Source organism: Lonchura striata, chromosome 26 (assembly GCF_050655825.1).
Source record: "Lonchura striata isolate lonStrDom1 chromosome 26, ASM5065582v1, whole genome shotgun sequence".
NCBI classification, from domain to species: domain Eukaryota; kingdom Metazoa; phylum Chordata; class Aves; order Passeriformes; family Estrildidae; genus Lonchura; species Lonchura striata.
The window spans coordinates 6,502,501-6,525,298 of record NC_140728.1 but is presented as its reverse complement, the minus strand read 5'-3'; the positions used below and the strand labels follow the sequence as shown (position 1 = coordinate 6,525,298).

At 56.1% G+C, this 22,798-nt stretch overlaps 1 protein-coding gene across 7 annotated transcripts in view; it reads left to right on the top strand.

Annotated features, from left to right (window-relative positions):
• Nucleotides 1-2,849: 2,849 nt before the first annotated feature.
• SLC45A3 (solute carrier family 45 member 3) overlaps nt 2,850-22,798 on the top strand; it is a 22,589-nt gene continuing 2,640 nt past the window's right edge. The window contains exons 1-6 of one of the 7 annotated variants that reach the window (XM_085561342.1): nt 2,850-2,924; nt 3,540-3,616; nt 11,780-11,907; nt 19,250-19,631; nt 19,822-20,589; nt 22,512-22,777. In XM_085561342.1, the coding sequence (XP_085417468.1) occupies nt 19,484-19,631; nt 19,822-20,589; nt 22,512-22,777 (1,182 nt within the window). In that variant the 5' untranslated portion in view covers nt 2,850-2,924; nt 3,540-3,616; nt 11,780-11,907; nt 19,250-19,483. The other 6 variants (XM_085561346.1, XM_085561347.1, XM_085561341.1 and 3 more) reach the window with 6 other exon arrangements.

The following is a 22,798-nucleotide window of genomic DNA, read 5'->3' as shown; positions in this document are numbered from 1 at the left end:
GGTGCTGGCACAGATGATCCTGGAGCTGTCACTACCTCTTGGCCTGTGCCACCCTCTCAGGGACATCCAGGAGCGTCCAGGCTGTAATTTCTGCTTCCAAACCGTCTCAACCAACATCACCCAGTGACTCAGAGCCCAGAATAGAAGAGTGGAAACTGAAATTCATGCTGCTGCTCTGACCACCGAGCCCTGCAGTGCCCAGCTCTGTGTGGGCACAAGGTTTGGGAGCCCAGCTTGGGAGAGTCATTTGCTCCAGTGCTAAAGAGGCAGGAAAATAGAAAAAAATAAAACTAGAAAACATCCCAGCACTAACAGCTATTTAATTGCTTGTGAACTTTTCTGACTAAAAACAGGGGTAGCTCTCCCCACCCAAATTTGGATTCTGGCCCTTTCCCAGCTGAAGTCATAGCCCAGCTCTTCAGTGTTTTTTGTTGGGCTTGAGGCTTTCTATTATCGAGTTCCTATCTGCATCTGGACTGCCAAAAATTCCTTTTTTCCCTCCCAGGAAACAGCAGTGTCGTTTCTCCTCATCAGCCACCCCAGTGAGTGAGTTCTCATCAGCTCAAGTGACAGCAAATGCAGGTGCTCCTCTGCTTTTTTCTGTGCAGGGCGAGTCCTTGCAGCAAACTTGGGAGGGAGCAGCTGTTTCCAGTGAAAAAACCACCATCCTGCTGACCCAAGCTGAAATGTGACGTGGAAATGGGATTTTTGACCTTGAGAGCTACAAAGTTGCTCCAAAGGAGGGACCCTGTGAAGATTAAAAATAACTAATCTTTGTAATGCTTCTGCAGCTCACAGAGCTGCGTGAATTCATCACAAAGCAAAGGGCCAAAGCTTTAAATAGCACAAGGCTTTTTGATGACTTTTTGAAGTCTTCAGCTGAAGAACTCGCCCCAGCACTCGCAAACATTCATTTAGGAACAGCTGGTTTTCTCAACTGCATTCTTGTCTCGTTTTTTCCTCTCGTTTTGCTCATGCACACACACAAAATAAGATACTTGCTGCTGCAGATGTTCAGGGGAGGCTGCTCTGAAGGAGGGCTCTCATCTCCAAGGCTGTGTGGATGAATAGAACGTTGATTTTCCCTCAATTTAGGGTTCAGTTTAGCCCCTTTTTTCTGAGTTAGGTGCTGATACGATGTCTAGATCTCTCTCTGTATAAATGTACATATTTTGCATCCCTCTCCCTCGCACGCCATGTGGGTTTAAGCACTCATCCACCATGAATAATGTCCAGGGCCAGGTCACAAACTTCCCATAGCAGGGGCCCTATTTGCATCCAACCCAGGCCATTACAGGGAACCAGCGGCTCAGAAAACCCAAACAAACCCAGGAACTGCTCCTGCTGGGGTAACACTCCGGCGGGAACGGGGAAGGGGTGAGAGAAAGGGGAATTGTTTTAAAGAAAGGCCGGGTGTTTGGGGTGAACGGTCCTGTAGGGTGGGGCTGGTGGGGCTGAAGGCAGCGCTGAGGAAATGGGGCTGAGGAAATGGGGCTGCGGGAAGGGAACTGCGGGAAGGGGGCTGTTATCCCAGAGAGGGCTGCGGGATCGGGAATGTTATCCCAGAGAGGGCTGCGGGATCGGGAATGTTATCCCAGAGAGGGCTGTGGGAATGGGGCTGTGGGATCGGGGCTGTTATCCCAGAGAGGGCTGTGGGATCGGGGCTGTTATCCCAGAGAGGGCTGCGGGATCGGGAATGTTATCCCAGAGAGGGCTGTGGGATCGGGAATGTTATCCCAGAGAGGGCTGTGGGAATGGGGCTGTGGGATCGGGAATGTTATCCCAGAGAGGGCTGTGGGATCGGGAATGTTATCCCAGAGAGGGCTGTGGGATCGGGAATGTTATCCCAGAGAGGGCTGCAGGAATGGGGCTGTGGGATCGGGGCTGTTATCCCAGAGAGGGCTGTGGGATCGGGGCTGCGGGAATGGGGCTGTGGGATTGGGGCTGCGGGATCGGGAATGTTATCCCAGAGAGGACTGCGGGATCGGGGCTGTTATCCCAGAGGGGTCTGCGGGATCGGGGCTGTTATCCCAGGGAGGGCTGCAGGGAACGAAGCTGCTCTACCGGAGGGGTTTGGCCTCAGGGATGCGGGGATCCGGACTGCAGGAACGGGGCTGTTCTCCCAGCAAAGGGTGGATAACAGGAATCGGGAGTGCGGGATGGGAGCTGCTCTCCCAGCGAAGGGAGCGGGATCGGGAGTGCGGGGATTGGGCTCTTGTCCCTTCGGGATGCGGGAACGGCGCTGCGGGACCGGGGCTGTTCTCCCGGCGGGGATCGGGGCTGCGGAACCGGGGCTATTGTCCCTGCGAGGATCGGGGCTTTGGGGGGTCGGAGCTGTTGTCCCCGCGGAGCTGCGGGATCGGGGCTGTTCTCCCAGCGGGGCTGACGAGCGGGACTGTAGAATCGGGGCTGCGGGACCGGGGCTGCGGGAATGGGGCTGCGGGATCGGGACTAAGGGATCTGGACTAAGGGATCTGGACTGAGGGGTTGGGGCTGTGGGGTCGGGGCTGCGAGATCGCAGCTAAGGGATCGGGGCTAAGGGACCGGGACTGCGGAACCGGGACTGTAGGATCGGGGCTGTGGGAATGAGACTGAGGGATCGGGACTAAGGGATCGGGACTGAGGGGTTGGGGCTGCGGGATCGGGGCTGAGGGATCCGGGCAAAGGGATCGGGACTAAGGGATCGGGGCTACGGGACCGGGACTGCGGAACCGGGACTGTAGGATCGGGGCTGTGGGAATGAGACTGCGGGATCGGGACTAAGTAAGGGACCGGGGCTGCGGGGATGCGCGGCCGGCGGAGCCCGGGGAACGGGGCGGGGGACGGCCCGGGGGGCTCCGCCCGCGGCAGCGCATGCTCCCTGCCGGGCCCGACCGGCGCTTTTAAACGGCGGCGGCGGCGCGGCGAGCCCGGCTGCGGCTGAGGTACGGCTGGGCACGGCGCTGGGCCGGGCTGGGCACGGGGCTGGGCCGGGCTGGGAACGGGGCTGGACCGGGCCGGGCCGGGCCAGGGTGCGGGGGATGCGCGGGCGGGATGCGGCTGCCCCGGGATGCGGCTGCCCCGGGATGCGGCTGCCCCGGGATGCGGCTGCCCCGGGATGCGGCTGCCCCGGGATGCCGCTGCCCCGGGATGCGGCTGCCCCGGGATGCGGCTGCCCCGGGATGCGGCTGCCCCGGGATGCCGCTGCCCCGGGATGCGGCTGCCCCGGGATGCCGCTGCCCCGGGATGCCGCTGCTCGTGCCGGGATGCGGCTCCCGCTGCCTTTCCCGGGGGGTTCCGGGTAGACCGGGGGGTTTCGGGGCTCACACCGAGCGCTGCTCGCCGGGTCCGGCCGGGACGGCGGCGCTGCCCGGGGAGGAGGAGGAGGAGGAGGAGGAGATGGAGGAGGAGGCGCTCCGGGTCTGATGCTCCTGCGCTGGAGCTGCTGCGGGAAAACAAAACAAAACCAAAAGCCCGGAGCAGGAGTGGCCGCAGGTGGGGCTGTGGGAGGGTGTCCTGCCCTCCCCGAGCGGCTCTTCCCAAACTTCTCACCCCTGCAGGACGCCGCGCTGGTGTAAAGGCTGCTGAGCTGAGTTTGGGATGGACTCGCAGGAATCCTGAGGACTTGCGGGCACAGGTCAGTGAATCCGCAGAATCCGAGCGAGGCAGCGCCTGGCAAAGGGAATTTTCATTGCCCCTGGTTCTGTTTGGGTTCGGTGCCTCCCCTTCAGCTCTGCTGCCTCGAAATGCCGTGATGGGGATAATTCCAGGGATTCCTGACTTTGGCAGCACTCGAGATTTTGGTGGTAAAACGCTGGAGTTGTTTATGATAAACATAAACTACCCGGCTCATTTGTCTTCTCAAGGATGACAGCTTTAGGAGGAAGGGAGCACTAAAATAAATTTATTAATTTTACGGTGGTGACGGCCAGACCTGGCAAGATGCTCGATTTCCATTTTTGTGTTTCAAACAAACATAAAATTGGAAAGGAAACAGCTTTCCTAGGGCTCACCTGGACCTCACGGGCAGCACAGAGAAAGTGGCCAGGCTCAAAACCCCTTTTTTGCCCTGTTCTGGTTCTAAATATGATTCAGGAGAGCAGCCTTTACATGTGTAACATGAGAAATTTATAGAAATAGAACATGAGTAAGAACTTCAAAAGTACCCAAATGACCTGGGCACTGAAGTCATGCAGACACTCCTGAAAAACATGTACCAGCCTTGAAACCTTTTCTATTATTCACCCCACCTGCAATTTTCTTTTTTTCTTTTTTCTTTTTTTCTTTTTTTCTTTTTTTTTTCTTTTTTTTCTTTTTTTTTGTTTTTTTTGGTTTTTTTTTGTTTTTTTAAATGTGATGCTGCCTGAACTTTCTGGCATCATCCAGAGCTCCTTCCCCTCGTGGGGAGTGGCACTGGAGCCAGATTGCCAACCCTGGGATTCCAGGCTGTGCCTAAAACTCTGGATTTTATTGTCACAGAATATCGTGGAGGCCAAGAAACGCTTGGCTTGTGGGAGGGAAAAAAAATACTAGAAATTTGATATGGATAACAAGAATCTCCAGGATTAATAGCAAATTAAATGAGAATTTTACGGGGGATATAAATCCCTGGATCTTGGGATTTAGGGAGGAAATTCTCCTTGCTGTGGGGATATTCCCCTACAAACAGGGAGTTTGTGGTGACTTCTGTGGCTGCTGTGTCCTCTCGACGAGGTCCCAGTGAGGCTCCAGGGGTTCCCCAGCATCAGGAGGCTGCTGGCAGCTCGTGGCTGTGCAGAACCAGCCTGGAGCAGAGGCACCATGCCCCAGACAAACTCCACCAGCAGCAAAAAGGAGCAAAATCCCTTTTTAGCAGCAGATTTTGGGCTGGATCCACGGTGGGAGAGGCTGGAATCACTGGCCTGATCCCCGAGTTAAAAAATAGAGCCCTGGCTCTACTGCAGCTTCTCCAGAGTCCCTAGGAAATGATGTTTAGCATAAACTCTTGGTAACCTTTTCCCTAAACTGTTTATTTCGCCGGAGCACTCAAGTGGCAGTGCTGGGGAGGGGAGGAAGGCTGCTTTTGGTTTTTTCTCCCCGAGTTTCATCTCTTTTCTCTTCAGCCAAAGCCTCAGCACGGGGCTCAGGGTGATGGCTGGGCTCTTGTGCCTCTTGATGGCATTGGGAGTGCAGGCTCTTAAAAATAAAAGAAAATCACCTTAGTGCTGTGCTCAGGGTCTGATTTTCTCCCTTCGGAGGTTTGCAGTGCTTTTGGCACGGAGGGGGTGGCTGAGCCTTCCAGAGTGGGGGTATCCTTAAAATCAGAGCTCTGAGTTTGTGTTTGTCCCCCAGGAGTGGCTGCTGGGGGCTGCTCCAGGTGCTCTTTCATGTCTTGCTGTCTCCTCATCATGGCTGAGACAACATCAAAGCAAAGCTTGGCTTGGTTGGGTGGAATGTGGGGAGGTTTTTGATGGATTTGAGGCTCTGAGGGAGCCAGGAGGGAAAGGAGCAGAGGGATGGGAGGTGCTGCTTGGGCTCAGCAGGGAGCTGCAGGTGTGGAGCCTTGTCAGGAGCAGGGAGAGCAGAAGGGATGGATGCAAACCCAAAATGGGCTGGATTTCCTCTGTTTGGAAAGAATTCCATCAGGTGATGGTGCCCTGTGGCTCCTGGAGTTGGGAAGCCAGCCTAGGACAGCTCCTGGTAGCTAAAACTCGGCCCAAACAACTAAAAATCACCCAAACAGCTAAAAATCACCCAAACAATGACCCTGGCAAGTCTTGTGACCCCTCAGCCGGGCTCAACCCATGATTAAAGCTGAGTGTGGAGCAAGGGAGTCATGAGAAGCTCGTGAGCAGCTGTCAGCTCTTCTCAGTGCTGATTTCTTGGTTTCTGATTGCTAAATATCAGACAACCAGCCTGCCCCTGTGAGCTGGGACCCCCAGCTCAGCTGAGGAAGGGGATGGAGACCCTCAGCGAGGAATCCTGGCTTTTAAGAAGCAGAGGGCAGTTTTAAAACTGTCCCTGCAAGGTAGTCGAGCGTGGATCTTCACAATCTTGCATTCACCATGAAGAAAAGAACAGGAAAAGAGTAAAATACAGGATTATTTAACAGCTCTGTGCCCCGGTGTTTGGTTTTCTGAGGCTGATGATGTGAATCCTGTGCTGTTCCTGGTGCTGCTGTTGCTCCTCGCTGCTGGAAGAGGCTGATCCTGTGTCATGGAGCTGCAGAAGTTGCTGATGTGCCCAAACCCGCTGAGCTGTGGGGTTGCTTGTTGAGAAAACAAAGCTGAGAGTGGGGCTCTGAGGCCCCCATTTCATTCCTGTTTGTCCCAGCGCTGTTCCTTGGAGGTCCCCCCCGAATTTGTGCCCTTCCTCCTTGTTTTCATATCCTAAAATGTCAGTTCCTCTCGCCGTTCCCAAATATTTGCTTAACGTTTTGCCAGCCTGCAGAAGAGGAGAAACAGACCCCCGTGAATATTGTCTGGCAAAAGGAGGAGGAATGTGGTCCCAAAGGCTCCTTTGTCTGGGGGCTGGAGGCGCCTGGAACACACACAGCAAGGAGCAGGTGCCTGGGTTGCTGCTCTGAACCGTTTTTCCTCCTCTCTGTTGCTGCACATGAGCTGAAAGAAAATGTTCCTAGTCCACATCCCTGTCCTTCACCCAGGGAAACCTCGTGGCTTGCTGATCTGGGGATTTCAGAGTGACTTGCAGGTGAATTCTCATCGTGGCCGGGGCTGGAATGCTCAGGAGGTTTAAGGATGGCCTCTGGCAAAGTAACGAGGTTTATTTGAAAATAGCCACTTAAAACAATGAGGTTGGTTTGTGAGGTATGAAAGTTTTTTCCCTTCAATCAAGGGAGCTGTTTGGGGTTTTTTTTCCCACCTTTGTTTTGTTGGGAGCTGAGGTTCTCCGTGGTGGTTTGTCTGCAGGAGCTGGGACTTCAGGAAAAACAGAAATATAATGAGTGCAGTGATTCCAATCCGTGCAGGTTGTCAGCACTCAGAAGACATTAATGTTCTCAGAGAGCAGGCTGGAGCCAGCTCCAGGAATAATGTGCACAGAGCTGTGGGCAGCACCGAAATCCTGCTTTAGATTTATGGCTTGAGACTTTGGGTGAAATGGGGCATGCAAGAAAATCCCTGGACCACACTTTCCTTCCCAAACATTAGGAGTGAATCCTGCTGGGGTCTGACTTGCTGCACGAAGAAGCTGAGGTGAGGATCAGACCTCAGCTCTGGTGCTGATTTGCATGCCAATCCCCTGTTCTTAATTTAGGATTAATGAGCAGAACTGGCTCTCGGGTGGGATTTGAAGTGGGTGTGACCAAACCCCTCCACTTCAGCTGGACCTTGTGAGTGATTTTCTCCCTGATGGTGATTTTGTGCCCTTTCCATCGATTTGGGAATGTTGGGCTGGATCTGCCACTGCTTTTTCCTGTTCTTCCCCCTCTCCCAGGGCTGTGGGGTGACTCCAGTGTGGAGAGGAGGTGCCCCAAGTGGTTTTGGATCACCCCCAGGAGCTGGGCTGACACGCAGTGCCCCGTCAGTGCTCCCCTGCTCTGGGTTCTGGCCCGAATTGCCCAACTCTCCCTTCGGAGTGTGCAGGGAGAATAAAGGATTGTTGTGGTCACGGGGCCAGCGCTTCCCTGGGGCTCGGCGCGGCTCATGGATCCGGAGCACAAAGGGACAAGGAGGTGACGGTGGCAGCGCTGCCAGGTACCGGTGGCACGGCACGGGAGGGCTTTGTGTGGCTGCTGCTGTGCCAGGCTCCAGAGGTGCGCGTGGCAACGGGTGTGACAAACAATTCCCGGTGGGAATGTGGGTGACAAGCGGTTCCTGAGCATTTGGGAATGTTGGTGGCAAACAATTCCTGTTGGGAATGTGGGTGACAAATGGTTCCTGAGCATTTGGGAATGTTGGTGGCAAACAATTCCTGTTGGGAATGTGGGTGACAAATGGTTCCTGAGCATTTGGGAATGTTGGTGGCAAACAATTCCTGTTGGGAATGTGGGTGACAAATGGTTCCTGAGCATTTGGGAATGTTGGTGGCAAAGAGTTCCTGTTAGGAATGTTGGTGACAAACAGTTCCTGAGCATTAGGGAATGTTGGTGGCAAACAATTCCTGTTGGGAATGTGGATGACAAACAGTTCCTGTTGGGAATGTGGGTGACAAACAGTTCCTGTTGGGAATGTTGGTGACAAATGGTTCCTGTTGGGAATGTGGGTAACAAATGATTCCTGTTGGGAATGCTCGTGACAATTCCTGTAGGGAATGTTGGTGACAAACAGTTCCTGTTGGGAGTGTTGGTAACAAACGGTTCCTGAGCATTTGGGAATGTTGGTGGCAAACGATTCTTGTTGGGAATGTTGGTGACAAATGATTCCTGAGCATTCAGGAGTGTTGATGGCAAATGATTCTTGTTGGGAATGTTGGTGACAAACAATTCCTATTGGGAATGTTGGTGACTATTGATTCCTGTTGGCAGTGCTGGTGACAAACAATTCCTGCTGGGAATGTGGGTGACAGTTCCTGTAGGGAATGTGGGTGACAAACAGTTCCTGTAGGGAATGTGGGTGACAAACGGTTCCCGCTGGGAATGTGGGTGACAAACAATTCCTGCTGGGAATGTGGGTGACAAACGGTTCCGTGCGCCGGGGCGGCGGGAGCAGCTGGAGCGGCGCTGGAACAAAAGGCTGCTGTGCCCCGGCCAAGGCCGAGTGAGCAATTAATGGGGCTGGAAGGGTGGATTTCCACCAGGATTGACTGAGCCGGGCCTGGGAGAGAGGCTGGAGGGGCTCTGAGCGTGCAAATGAAAAGGAGAGCGCAGGAATGACACGGGGATAGCTGGAGGGAGGGAAGGAGGGAAGGACACTTCCCAGCTATTAAATCTTTCTAGCCCATGGATATTGTTTCAGGGGAAATTCCTGCAGCCTCAGTGCTTGAGGTGCCTCCATCCAGGCAGGAGGATGTGCTGGTGGGAAGATGATTCCACAGGGCCTCTTCCAGCTGGGATTCTCTAGCTGTGCTTGTGCTGCCCCTCCCATCCCTCCCTGCCCGTGGCCAGGGCCGATAGCAGAGGATGAGTGTTGGATCCAGCCCTTTCCTGACCCAGAGATGGGACAACTGAGGGGTGTTTTAAAAACTTCTATTCCATTTTCAGTCTCATTTGAAGGGTGAGACAATATGGATGTTACGATTGGCGCCATCGCAATCAGAAGCTGATTATTTCCTAATTACAAAACACCTGTATGGCTTACCAGCTTTTGCCACAGCTTGCTGTAGATGCTATTCCATAAAGTTTACACGCAGGTTCACACTGGGTAGGCCCTAAGAGCTCTCTGCAAGTCCGTTTGTCACAGATGAGCCTTTTGGGCAAGGCAGGGAGTGCTGGCTGTCCCTGTGGCTCTGGGAAGGTGCTGGGTGCCAGCCCTGTGCCCGCCCCAGGTGCCCTGGCCGTGTGCCCGAGGCGCACTGCAGGAATATCAGAGCTCTCTCTGCCTCATTTGTGGCTCTCTGAACTTTACCCCAGCAAATAATGGCAAGAGGCAGCCTGGCGTGGAGAGAAAATCCTGCCCCTGCCCAGCCCTCGCTGCACAAACTTCCATTCCTGCTTTTTAACAGCAAACACGGAGAAATTTCAGCTCTCGGGGCCCTTTGCTGCCTGTCCCCATCACACCCCGTGTCACAAAACCCCCCAGCAGCCCTGCTCAGAGGGCTCTGCAAAATCCAGGCAGCTTTGAACTCGAACCCCGTGCCTAATTAGTAAAAAGCTAATAATTTAGGGCTGATGTTCTTTCCAGGGCTCAAAATAGAAGTGAGGTTCCTGTTTGGGTGGGGAGTGAGGAGGTGGTAAAAGTGCCTCACTCCGTCCACCTCCTGTAGAAATGGCAGCTTTGAGCCTTGTTTTTTTAAAAAAAAAAAAAAAAAAAAGTGGAAAATTTCCCTTCCAGATAGTCCTCACTGCTCTATTTTTTTTTTTTTTTGGTGAATGTTAAACCCCTGCATGTTGTGAGTCCATAGCACATTAAACTGGTGGTGATGGGGGGGGATAGGAAAAAGCTTCTGAAGTTCTCCATCAAGACCTTCCAGTGAAACTTATCTGCCTCAGAAAATAAAAATCTGATTGCTCCTTATCTCTGCAATTATCAGGCAAAAATAAAATTGTGGAATCTGCCGTTTTCAGAGCCAGGCCTGGTGGCTGGTCTGTCACGATAAGGAAAAGTCTCCCTGTGCTCCAGCAGTGATCTGAGGCCCCTCATTAACCCCGAGGGGTTGATGTGCTGCAGGCAGGAGGCAGAGCAGCTTTTGCTACCCCAGACACGTAAAACTGCTTTTTTTACAGCTCTGAGCTGTGGATTTTGCCCTTAAAACACCCCAGAAAATTCCCATTATTCCCTGCACACCTTCCCCTCTGGCAGAGGGAGCTGATGTGACAGAAAATCCCTTGGAAGGTTGGCGTGGCCAGAGGGGTGACTGGGAGGGTGAAAAATGGGTGGGGGGACAAAAAGAGCTCGGAGCAGCTCCCAGTTTAAAATATTTATATTTTATAAATATCAAATAATTATATTTATATTTAGTATAAAATTTTTTGCACGTTGTTGCCGTGCCAGGGCCAGCAAGGGGGTGTTCAGAGCTGCGAGCGATGGGGGCTCAGCTCTCCCAGCTGTCCCGGGGCTATTCCTCACCCTGCAAAGGCTCTTTTGTCTCCTTCAAAGCCATGACCTCATTTTACAGACAGAAAACAGAGAGGGGGAGAAACCCCCCAACCTGCCAGGGGAGGTCAGAGGCGCCGGCAGAGAGATCTGTGAGCATCCAGCTTCTCCAAATAACCGGGATTTCGGGGCAGAAAATTGCCCTGGAGAGATGGCCATGAGACTGCTGAAGGGCCCTTTAGTCCTGTGTGTGTCCAGGGCTCCAAGTGCCTCCTTTGAGCAAGAGCACGAGGTCAGGCTCCCAAAACTTGCAGCCAGAGGGGCTCTGGAAGTGCGTGCCTGTTGATCCCCGAGGATTTTTGGAGTTTGGGTTGTTCCCTTTTCTTCTCCTGAGGAGCAGGCTCCTGGCAGAAGCAGGGGTGGCTGGAGTTCAGTGTGGGGTGCTGGTGGCTCCTGCTGGGGTGACATTTGCCTGACCCGTGTGCAGGCACAGTTTGGGGTCAGGGACACCCCTCGTCCCCCCTAAAACTCCACCATTTGTTCTGGGTTGGATTTGCAGCCTCGTGCCCAGCCTTGGCTTTGCTCTGGTCTCTGGTTTTTGCTCAGACACCAGAACTGTCCTTCCCACCCCAAACCCACTCCTGAGACTCCTCTGGCCCCGTGACTGTCGTTTTCCGGATAAAACCAGGGATGATGGGGTAGGACTCTTGGAGCAGGACTCCTGGAGCTGCCTGGAAGCCTCAGAGGAGCCGGAGCTGTCTTGCTGAGGGGTCAGATGTCCCCTCACGCAGCATTTCTGCTCCAGCTGCAAACAAGAACTTCCAGTTTCACTTCCCATTTTCCCAGCCATGTGAGCAGACACCAGAGCAGAGCGGTGAGGGCTTCTGGCTGCTCGTCTCCTCCCCGTGACAGATGGGGAAATGCTTCTCCCTCGCTCAGCGCTGGTGGTTTGAACTCTGGAGTTCTGTGTCGGGGGGTTCGGTGCTGAGCTGGCCCCGGTGGCTGCAGTGGACACGTGGATGCTCCGAGTGCCACCAGCACGGGTTTGCTCTTCTCTTTTCCCACTTCCAGTTTGCTGGGGTAAGCACTTCGTGGTCCCTGCTGGGCTGAGAGCTTTCCCCAGGAGGTTTCAGCAATGCACACCCAGGAAATCCCGTGTGCTTGCTCAGGCAGGGCTGGTGCAGAGGGAGGATTCGCCGCTCGGAGCAGGGCAGTGGGGAGCAGCACAGCAATTCCTCTGCAATTTCGGGGGCTGCGGCGGAAGGAAAAGCGGATTCCGAGCGTTCCCGGGATTTTGGTGAGTGTGGTTTGGCTTTCCTTTCCCCGTGGGGTCACTGGTGGAGGTGCCCTGAGCCCTGCTGGGGTTTTGAGGGACTGTCCAGTCCCAGGGCTCTGGGGACAGCCTGGGCAGGGGGTGACAGGTCTGGAATCCCTGCAGGAGCGATTTGGGCTCTCCTTTACAACTTCAAACCTTTGCAAGCCTCACCTCTGCTGAGGATGCATCCGTGGGGCCAGTGGGGCACAGCAAGGCCATCCCAGAGCCCCCAGTTCCCTCTCAGGGGGTGACTGGGATGCCCAGCCAGCCTCTCGGGGCCGGCTCTGCTGCAGGCTCTGGGGAAGGGGGGTCTGGAGCACCTCTTGGTGAGGCTGCTGCCCTTTTTAAGTGTCCGTCTCTTTTTCCTTGCTCCTCACTTCCCGGGATCCCCTTTACAACCAGCCCATTGTGCTGCGGGCTCCAGCAGCTGGGTGGAGTTTTTCAGGCTCAAGTGTAATTTCAGTGCCTTTAAAAGCTTTTGGAGGGCTTTTTTTTCTTTTTTTTTTTTCCTTCTTTTTCTTTTTTTTTTTCTCCTCCTGAAGAGGACAGCAACGCCAACAAGGGATAATTTGATGGATTACTCTGCGGGGCTGAGGGGCTCTCCTTAATCCCCTTTGTGGGGCTGTTGGAGGAGACGCGGAGCAGAAGCCCCCAGCCCCAGGCAGAGAAAAGGCAGCTCAGCAGGGTGGGTTTTACACTCTGACACATAAATACAGGCCCTGGTCATGTGGTGCCGGATATAATCTGTGCCCGTCCCCATGCCGAGGAGAAGGGGGCACCTGGAAGGGGCTTTTTTTTTTTCCCCCTTTCCATTTGAATTTACATTTTGATTCTTCTGCTAAAAAAAAAAAAAAAAAAAAAAAAAAGTAATAATAAGCGGAAAAGAAAGGCCGGGGGAGAGGTTGATTTGGATCAAGTGCCAGGGGTGATGGGCACAGGCTTTAACAGCAGAAATGAGTGAAAAGCAGAAGCAGATCATCTCATTTCCCCTCCTGCTCCGGAACGGGGGCTCCTCTCATGAATAAAAGCAAGAGCTTGGGTCGTGCAGCAGCCAAACAAAGCTGTGGCTCTGCTGTGCAGCCAGCCAAGCTTGTCTGGAGGCCTGGAGCTGCCTGCAGCAGACCTGACACCAGCTCAGGGGAGCGTGACCAGGAGGGCTCTGAGTATGAAATGGTGCTGAGCTCTCGGGGTGAAACACTGCTGAGCTCTCAGGGTGAAATGCTGCTGCTTTTGGCTGTGGTGAGGAGTCGGGGAGGTTGTGCTTGATGAAGTTTGGTGAGGAGATGCCAGGCCTGAGCGGGTGAAACGCTGCCAGACGCTGCTGTGATCCCTCTGCAGCTGAGCTTGGCTTTACTGGGGCTTTTCACCCACCAGCGCTGACTGAACCCACCTTTGGGGTGCTCCTGGGGAGGTCAGGGTCATCCCAGCAGCCCTGGCCCTGCTGGCCACAGGACTCGGGTGCCCAGCCCTGGCTGTGCCCAGCTCCGGCTGTTCCCAGCTCCAGCAGCTCCAGTTGTTCCCAGCTCCGGCTGTTCCCAGCTCCAGCAGTGCCCAGCTCCAGTTGCTCCCAGCTCCAGTTGTTCCTAGCTCCAGCAGCTCCAGTTGCTCCCAGCTCCAGTTGTTCCCAGCTCCAGCAGTTCCCAGTCCCAGTTGTTCCCAGCTCCAGCTGTTCCCAGCTCCAGCAGTGCCAGTTGCTCCCAGCTCCAGTTGTTCCCAGCTCCAGTTGTTCCCAGCTCCAGCAGTGCCAGTTGCTCCCAGCTCCAGTTGCTCCCAGCTCCAGTTGCTCCCAGCTCCAGTTGTTCCCAGCTCCAGCAGTCCCAGTTGTTCCCAGTCCCAGTTGTTCCCAGTCCCAGTTGTTCCCAGTCCCAGTTGTTCCCAGCTCCAGCAGTTCCCAGTCCCAGTTGTTCCCAGTCCCAGTTGTTCCCAGCTCCTGGCCGTGCTCCCAGCACGGGTGGCCTGGGCAGCCCGAGGGTGAAGCCCAGCCAAGGGCAGGGAGCTGCTGGCCCTGCCGTGGCCCTGGGCTCGTGTCTGTCCCCAGAGAGCTCCGGCAGGGCCAGCGTGGCCCCTGCTGAGTCAGTGACCCCGTTAGCCACAGGCAGCTCCTGTTTGGAACGGGAGGAGGAGGAGGAGGAGGCCTGGCTGGAACTGGCCGCTCTTTGCTGGGAGAAAGGCTCCTGGCAGGGGCAGCTCCTGTGCCACAGGAGGGTGCAGGCTGTGGCACAGAGCCTGGGGCTCTGCTCTGTGTCACCTTGGTGCTGTGGGATGAGCTTTGAGCATCCCTGGAGCGTGAGGCGTGAGGGTGAAGGGCAGGCAGGACAGAGCCAACATTCCCTCTGGGCTCTCCATGCCCAAACGGAGGTGCCCTCAGCCGTGTGTCTGTGCCAGGGATTCCTCTGTGCCCTGACGGCCTGGACAGCTCAGGATTTTAGCCCTGGGAGCAGCAGGATCCCCTCTGGGTGCTGCAGTGCAAGGTTCCGGCGAGGAGGAGAGAACCACCCCCAAATCCAAGGGTGTCCCTGTGGAAGCCGGAGCCGCCACCGGGATCGGCCCTTCCGTGGCTCCATGGCAGATCCTGGCTGCTGGGCTCTGCCCTGTGGGATGAGGGAGGGAATCCCAAACCCAGCGGCTCTGGAGGGGATTTCCAGCTCCTGCTGCTCGTTCCCCGTGGCTCGAAGGAAACGTGGGGCTCATTCAAGAGCCCAAATCAACACTCGCCCTTCTCCCCTCCCTTGGTGAGCGCTGCCCTCTCCCCGAGCTGTGAATGGGGTCAAGGAGATTTGGGAGGGGAGGAGGGCCAGGGAGGGGGTCAGGAGAGGTCAGGTGAGTTTTCCATTCCATCCCGAGGAGCCTGCCAGAGCTATTCTCCATGGTGCATTTCCCATTCAGCGGCACTGAATGGACACTGATAGCTGTGAAAGGCCCTGGCCGCTCCCGAGCTCTCTCCCCTTGAGCTCCCTCCCACCCTTTCTTCCAAAAGGCTTCCAGGGAATTCAGAAAGAGCCCCTGGGAAGGTTGGAAATGTGATGCTGGGGTTGGGAACGGGAGCTGTTTGCCTGCCCCTCTCTCTGGGTGCCAACCCTGGCATGGGCAGGGAAGGAGAGGATCTGAAGCACCTGGGCACCCACCTGAGCCACGGGATTTCCTTTCCTAAGGGAATAAGGCAGCCCTGAGAGGTCAGAAATAATTCATAATAAATGGTTTGAGTTGGAAGGGATCTTAAATCTCATTTTGTTCCACTGCCTTGCCACAGGCAGGGACACCTTCCACTATCCCTGGCTGCTGCAGCCTGGGCTTGGACACTTCCAGGGATGGGGCAGCCACATTTTCTCTGGAAAAACTATTCCAGCACCTCAGCATCGTCACCCTGAGCCAGATTCTCTGCTGTCTGATCACTGCTGCTTGCTGAGCTGTGGAGGAGGTGCACAGCCAGCACAAATCAAAGCCCACAGCCACATTCAGCACCATCTCTTGTTCCCTCTGCACCAGGAGCAGAGATTGTGGAGTAGCAGGAATTGGATTCTTCCAGGAACAATTGAGCTTTTCTCTGCCATGCAAGTACATCCGCATTTTATTTTTAAAACAACCAGCCCTCCCTCTTCACTCTAAGCACTGCTGAGATGTGAATTCCTCTAGGACCTTTGCTGGGGAGGTTTAGGAGATTGGGAGGAGAGGTTTCTTTGCTGAGATGTGATTTCCTCTAAGACCCTGTGCTGGGAGGATTTGGGAGATTGGGAAGAGAGGTTTCTTTGTGTGTGTCCATCAATGCCCTGCACATTCACCTTTTCCAGGTGTTTGGGGTTGTTTTTTTTTTCCTAAAAGCTTCCTTGGCTTCATCCTCTCTGCTGCCTTTGTCCAGAAAGGCTTTGCTCCTGCCCTGGACCCGCCCTCCTACCTGGCTGCCAGGTGAGGCAGCTCTGGGAGTTGATCTGCTGTTTCTCTGCGGGGAAAGGGCAGGGAAGTGGGGTTTGGAAGCTTCCAAAGCAAAGCAGAGAGCCCTGGGTTTGGAGGGGGTTTGGCTCTCCCTTGGGAGGGAAGAGGAGGAGCAGCAGCTGATGTCCCATGGCACGCCAGCAGCTGTGGGACAGCCCCACATGTGGCTCCCTTCTGCTCCCGAGTGCAGCAAACCTCAAAAATCCCTTTTTGGGGACTGCTGTTATCCTTGCCAGGGTGCTCCTTGAGGAGGAAAGGACAAACCCAGTTCCTGTTGGGGAAACTGAGGCTGGAGGGCGAGAAGTGCCAGGGTCACCTGCAGCAGCTGCCCCCGTGGCACTGTGGAAGGTGCCCAAAATCCCTCTGGGATGGGCAGGGTGCTGCCAGCTCCCCTGGGTGAGTGCAGTGCTGCTGTTCCACCAGGCTCTCCCAGCTGGGCATGGATTTTCCTGACTCCTTCCACACCGGAGCTGCACAGTCCAGGGGATAAATCCCCCTGGGAAAGATTGGATTAGGGGTTTGAGGAAAGGGTGTTTGATCTTGCTGCTGCTGGGGCTGTCACCCAGGGCCAGCAAAGCTGCTGGGACATCTTGTTGGCTTTAAAAACAAAATACCAACCCCAGCTGCTAAATCTCTGCTGGAGCAGCAGCAGATCAGCAAAGGAGGGTGATAAATGTGAATATCAGGTTTTTTGGGGTTTTTTTTTGGGGAAAATTCAGGTGTGAGCCCAGAGCTGGGGTTTCCTCAGGGCAGCACCCTGTGAGGGGGTGCCAGCAGTGTTTGCTGAGCCCTCAGGGAGGGGGCACTGCACAGGAGTGGCAGGGTGACAATAACGCCGCTGTTATCAGCAGAAAGGGAGGGCCCTGCAACCAAACCTCTGCTGGTTCCACCTCTGCTGCCCTGCAAACGCTGCAGCAGCTCCTGGGCTGCAGGGAGCACCTGCAGGTGAGTCCTGGCTCCCTGAGCCTCCCACATCTCCCTTTTCCAGCCCCTGTCCTCACAAATCAGCAGTTCAGGTGATTTTCCTGCCCAGCACATTTCCCTGTCTCTATTCTGTGGGGGGGGGGGGAAATTAAAATAGTAATTAATGAAGTTCAGCTGTTGCAGTTTTATCTGCAGCTTTATTGCAGCTGAGACTTCTCATCTCTGGCTGTTCATGGTTATTGCCTCAGGGATTTATTTTTACGTTGGAGCCCTGGGAGGGTGTGGAGGGGGAGGAGAGGTCTGTTCCTACCTGCAGATAAGAAATCCAGCTCTGCCTCCAAACTGGAATTCTCAGGCAGGTGGACAGATCCCTGCTGCCTCCCCAGTGCTCTGTCACAGCAGGAAAAGGGAGGAAAACAACTTTTGATCTGTGTGAGGCATCTTTCGCTTGATATTTGGGTTTTCTTTGGGGATAACTCCCCCTCTCTGAGTTTCCAGACCCCGGAGGACAGCAGGCAGTGGACCTCATCCCCCTCTGAGGTCTGAGTGTCCTGATTAATTTTGCCTTGTGGGAGCTGCTGGGGCTGCAATTCCCCATCCTGGGGTGCAATTTCCCCATCCTGGGGCTGCAATTCCCCATCCCGGGGCTGCAATTCCCCATCCCGGGGCTGCAATTCCCCATCCCGGGGCTGCAATTCCCCATCCCGGGGCTGCAATTCCCCATCCCGGGGCTGCAATTCCCCATCCCGGGGCTGCAATTCCCCATCCCGGGGCTGCAATTCCCCATCCCGGGGCTGCAATTCCCCATCCCGGGGCTGCAATTCCCCATCCTGGGGCTGCAATTCCCCATCCTGGGGTTGCAATTCCCCATCCTAAGCCTGCAATTCCCCATCCTGGGGCTGTAATTTCCCCATCCTAGGGCTGAAATTCCCCATCCTAAGCCTGCAATTCCCCATCCTGGGGCTGGGATGCAGCCGGGCACCCCGTGACGGGGCCAGGCTGCCACATCCTGCGTGGAACCCACATCTGAGCAAGGTGGGCGCTGCCCCCGGCGCTTCCTCCAACCGAAGGGATGCTCAGCCTGGCCCTGGCTTCCTTTGAAGCCGCCTCTGGTGATTAAAGCCAAACCGTTCCCCCTCTGTTTGCTGTTTGACCTTGGGCGAGGCGGTTGTTGAAAGGATCTCCTGTGACAGCTGAGGGGAGGTGCAGGGTCCCCAGAGAGGAAGAATCGGTATTTATGGAGTGGTACTGGCAGCCCGGCAGCTCCTGAGCTCGGGAATGGTGTTTCTCCACAGCAACAGGAGGCAGGGAGTGATGGCTGAGGCTCATCCCCACCCTGCCAGCCTCCCCCAGCCACCCCCTCGTGGGTTGGTGACACGGGGGGAGAGAGAAGTGACAAAACTCTGCTGTCTGTACCTGCCCGCACACACCTGTGCGGTGATGGAGGGCTCGGGGAGTGCTGATTTCACCAGGCCACCTCCCCGAGGTGTTTTTAGCAGATTTTGCTGGGGAGCTTGGAGGGTTTCTGTCATTTGGGACTGAGAGGCTCCCAAATTCCCCCCTGCCCTGACTGCTCAGGCTCTCTCCCCATCCCATGGCCTCTCTCCTCCGGAGAAGCTGGAGAGCAGGGAGCAGTTACAGGGCAAATAAATGACTCAGTCTAATGAGTAAGGTGATTGCCATTCGCTGGCGGATGAGGCTAAAGTGGGTCAGGTTTGTTTGTGAAACTCCACGGAGACACCGGCTGTGCTCCGTGCCCCACGGCAGGGCTGGGGGTGGCATTTGGGTGGAATCGCCTCCCCTGAGGGCAGCACGGGGGTGTCCTGGTCACCAGGCAGGGATGGTGGGCCCGGGGTGGCCCCATGGGGCTGCAGGCGCTGCCTGGTCCTGGGGTTGGGGTGGGGTTGGGGTTGGATTTGGGTTGGGGTTAGGGTTGGGTTTGGCTTGGGGTTGGTGTGGGGTTTGGGTTGGGTTTGGGGTTGGGGCTGGGTTAGGGTTTGGGTTGGGGTTGGGTTTGGGTTTGTGTTGGGGCTGGGTTAGGGTTGGGTTTGGGGCTGGGTTGGGTTTAGGGCTGGGGTTGGGGCTGGGTTAGGGTTAGGTTGAGTGATTTCCCTGTCAGAGGAGACCCCAAATCCTGTGTCTCTCTGCTGTCTGTGGGAGTTGCCCAGCCAGGACAGAGTGGTCATCAATCCTCAAGGGCAGGATTGGGTTTTCCCAAACCCTGCCTCACCTGTCACAAACCTTTGGAGACAAATCTGTCTCTCTTGGAACTTTCATCCTTCCACCTTCCCCTCTCCCAGACCCTCTCCAGGCTGTTGGGACAGGGACTATCCCTTCCAGCAGTGACAGATCCCTGTGGTGCCTGGTTTTACCCCATTGGGACGGGGACTGTCCCTTCCAGCAGTGACAGATCCCTCTGGTGCCTGGTTTTACCCCCTTCCCTGCCCTGTTTAACGCTCTCTCTCCACAGACCACAGCCTGTGAGGAGGGGAAGCCTGCAGTGGGATCCCTGCCTGAGCTCTCCACATCTCACAAGAAGAGGAAGAGGAAAAGACGGTTCCTTCACCGTTGATAAAATGGGAAGCGGCATCTCCCCAGCAGCCCGGGAAGGGAAGCTCCAATCCTTGCCTGGGGGGCATCCCTGGGAGCTCTGCAGCTGGCAGGACACAGCCCTGTGCCACTGAGGGCTCAGCCTGGGGACAGCATGTCCTTGCGGAGCCGCCGGGCCCAGCTGCTGCTGGTGAACTCGCTGACCTTCGGGCTGGAGGTGTGCCTGGCCGCCGGCATCACCTACGTGCCGCCGCTGCTGCTGGAGGTGGGCGTGGAGGAGAAGTTCATGACCATGGTTTTGGGTAGGCAGCTTTTGTCACCTCTTCGAGGTGGTGTTTTCTTAAAAACTTTGCAGTCTGGAGGGTGGGGGGTGAGTGAGGGCAGGGCAGGGGGCTGTGACCTCGCTGAAACCTCCCAAATTCGCGAAACATCCCTTTTTGGAGTGCAGACGGAGCAGCTGCGTCCCTGTAACACCTCCTGTCTCTTTCTCAGGGATAGGCCCCGTCCTTGGGCTGCTTTTTGTGCCTCTGATCGGCTCGGCCAGCGACCACTGGCGCAGCAGCTACGGCCGCAGGAGACCTTTCATCTGGCTGCTGTGCCTGGGGGTGCTGCTCAGCCTGTTCGTCATCCCGCACGCCGGCAGCCTGGCCGGCCTGTGCGCCCTCAACCCCCGGCCTCTGGAGATCGCCTTCCTCATCGTGGGCGTCGGGCTGCTGGATTTCTGCGGCCAGGTGTGCTTCACCCCGCTGGAGGCCCTGCTCTCCGACCTCTTCCAGGAGCCGGACAACTGCCGCCAGGCCTTCTCCGTGTACGCCTTCATGATCAGCCTGGGCGGCTGCGTCGGCTACCTGCTGCCGGCCATCGACTGGGCCTTCCTGGCGCCCTACCTGGGCGGGCAGCAGAGCTGCCTCTTCAGCCTGCTGGCCCTCATCTTCCTGGCCTGTGCGCTGGCCACGCTGTTCGTCGCGGAGGAGGCCGCCCGGGGGGACGGGGCGGCGGGGCCGGCGCCGAGGGACGCGGCGCCGAGGCCGTCGCTGTGGTGCCGGTGCCGGCGGGCGCCGTGCGCGCTGCTGCCGCGCCTTCACGGCCTCTACTGCCGCGTGCCCGGCGTCGTGCGCCGCCTCTTCGTGGCCGAGCTCTGCAGCTGGATGGCTCTCATGACCTTCATGCTCTTCTACACGGATTTCGTCGGGGAAGGGCTGTACCACGGCGTGCCCAGGGCCAGGCCGGGCACGGAGGCCAGGCGGCACTACGATGAAGGTGAGGAGCGAGCCCAGCGCACCCTGTCCCGTTCCCAGGACAGAAATATTTCCTGGGAGCTCGGGATGGGCTCGGCTCTGTTGGTAACGCAAAAAAAAAGAGCTACAGTGGACTTGGCTTTCTGCGGGTAGGTCAAGGGAGAGTGTTTTCCCATGGCTCCCAGAGCGTGGCACAAGGACCAGGTTGGGAAACACCTCCTGGCTGCTGCCAGCACGGACCTGGCAGGGCAGCCCTGGCTTGCTGAGTGGCAGAACGCTGTGGCAGGCGGCACAGGGAGCAGGATGGAGCTGGCTGTGTCTGCAGGCTCTGCTGGAGAGCTCCTGGCACTGCTCTCCCCACCTTTCCCAGCGAGGGGTGAGGGTGCTCCCCATCCTTGGAGAGCAGGGTGTTGTGCTCTGTAGCAGTGAGGTGGGATTTGCTGCTCCTTCCCTCCACGCTGCTGGGAAATTCCCACCTCCCAGCTGCTTCTGGGAGCCCTCCAGGGGCTTTCCCAGCTCTCAGCCCCCTCTCCAGTGCCTTGGAGCTGCTCACAAGTCTGTAGCTGCCACATCCCCAGGCCAGGACACTGCTCCAGCAGCCCTTCACCTGCTCCCAGGTGTTACCTGCTGCCCCATTTTGCCTGTTGCGTTGTGCCAGACCCTTGACTCCCTGCCCAACCACTCTTTTGGTCTCCCTAATCCAAATCTTTTCTTCTGGAGGCACTTCCTGGCCCTCCTCCTGCAGTTTTCCACTTGGAGGGCCGTGCAGCACACTGCCCCTTTGTGCTGGGTGTCTGTTTAACTTCGAGGCAGCTTAATTATTATTTAACACTTGCACTGTTTAGCTCCCAGCAGGCCAGCCCTCCATTGTGCCGGCTGTCATAGAAACATGTGTTGGGTAATGATCCCCGCTGCAAAGAGTTAATGGTTTTAATTCCCTGAAATCTGAGAGATCTTTGTGAAAGGGTAAGGTCCGGATTGCCACCGGATCCTGAAGTTTGGAGCATGTTCTGTTCTTTACCTTGGCTCAAGCACAATTCCTCCTGCCTTTGTTCTGCTCCTGCCTTGGGCATCAGATAAGGACAGATTCTGGTTCAGCAGCAGGTGACAGCCTGGGGCAGGAGCAGGAGGAAGGGACAATGACCGCCAAAGGCAGGGGTGGCATTTGGGTTCCCATCTCCCTGCGGTGCCCTCGGTGCAGGGAGGGAGCTCGGGGCAGTGGCTGCTGCAATCCTGGGATTTGCTGGGTGATGCTGCTCTGCTCCCCGAGCCAGCCAGGCTGGCAGGGCTCCGAGGGCCTCGCTGTCTCCTGGGGGTTTGGGAGTGACAGAGAGAGAGATTTTGGGGTTTGGGACTGACAGGGAGAGAGGTTTTGGGGTTTGGGACTGACAGAGAGGGAGGGAGGTTTTGGGGTTTGGGACTGACAGAGAGGGAGAGAGGTTTTGGGGTTTGGGGCTGACATGGAAGGATGTTTTTGGGGTTAAGGACTGACAGAGAGGAAGAATATTTTGGGATTTGGGACCAAGAGAAGGATGTTTTTGGGGTTTGAGACTGACAAAGAGGGAAGGATGGTTTTGGAGTTAAGGACTGATGGAGGGGGAAGGATTTTTTGGTGTTTGGGACAGACAGTGAGTGAAGGATGTTTCTGGTGTTTGGGACTGATGGAGAGGGAAGGATGTTTTGGGGTTTGGGACCGAGAGAAGGATGTTTTTGAGGTTTAGGACCAAGAGAAAGATGTTTCTGGGATTTGGGACAGAGAGGAGGATGGTTTTGGGGTTTGGGACAGAGGAAAGGATGTTTTTTGGTTTGGGACCAAGAGAAAGATGGTATTGGGGTTTGGGACTGAGAGAAGGATGTTTTTGGGTTTAGGACTGAGAGCAGGATGTTTGGCTGTGGAATCCAGGGGCAGCCAGGGCAGTGCCCACCACCCCTCTCCACCCGCAGGTGTCCGGATGGGCAGCCTGGGCCTCTTCCTGCAGTGCATCACCTCCATCTTCTTCTCGACAATCATGGACTGGCTGGTGAAGCACTTTGGGACACGGGCAGTGTACCTGGCCAGCGTGGTGTTCTTCCCCGGGCTGGCCTTTGTCATGTGCCTGTCCCGCAGTGTCACCGTGGTCACCATCTCCGCTGCCCTGACTGGCTTCACCTTCTCTGCCCTCCAGATCCTGCCCTACACGCTGGCGTCCCTCTACCACCACGAGAAACAGGTGGGCATCTGCTCCAGGGCG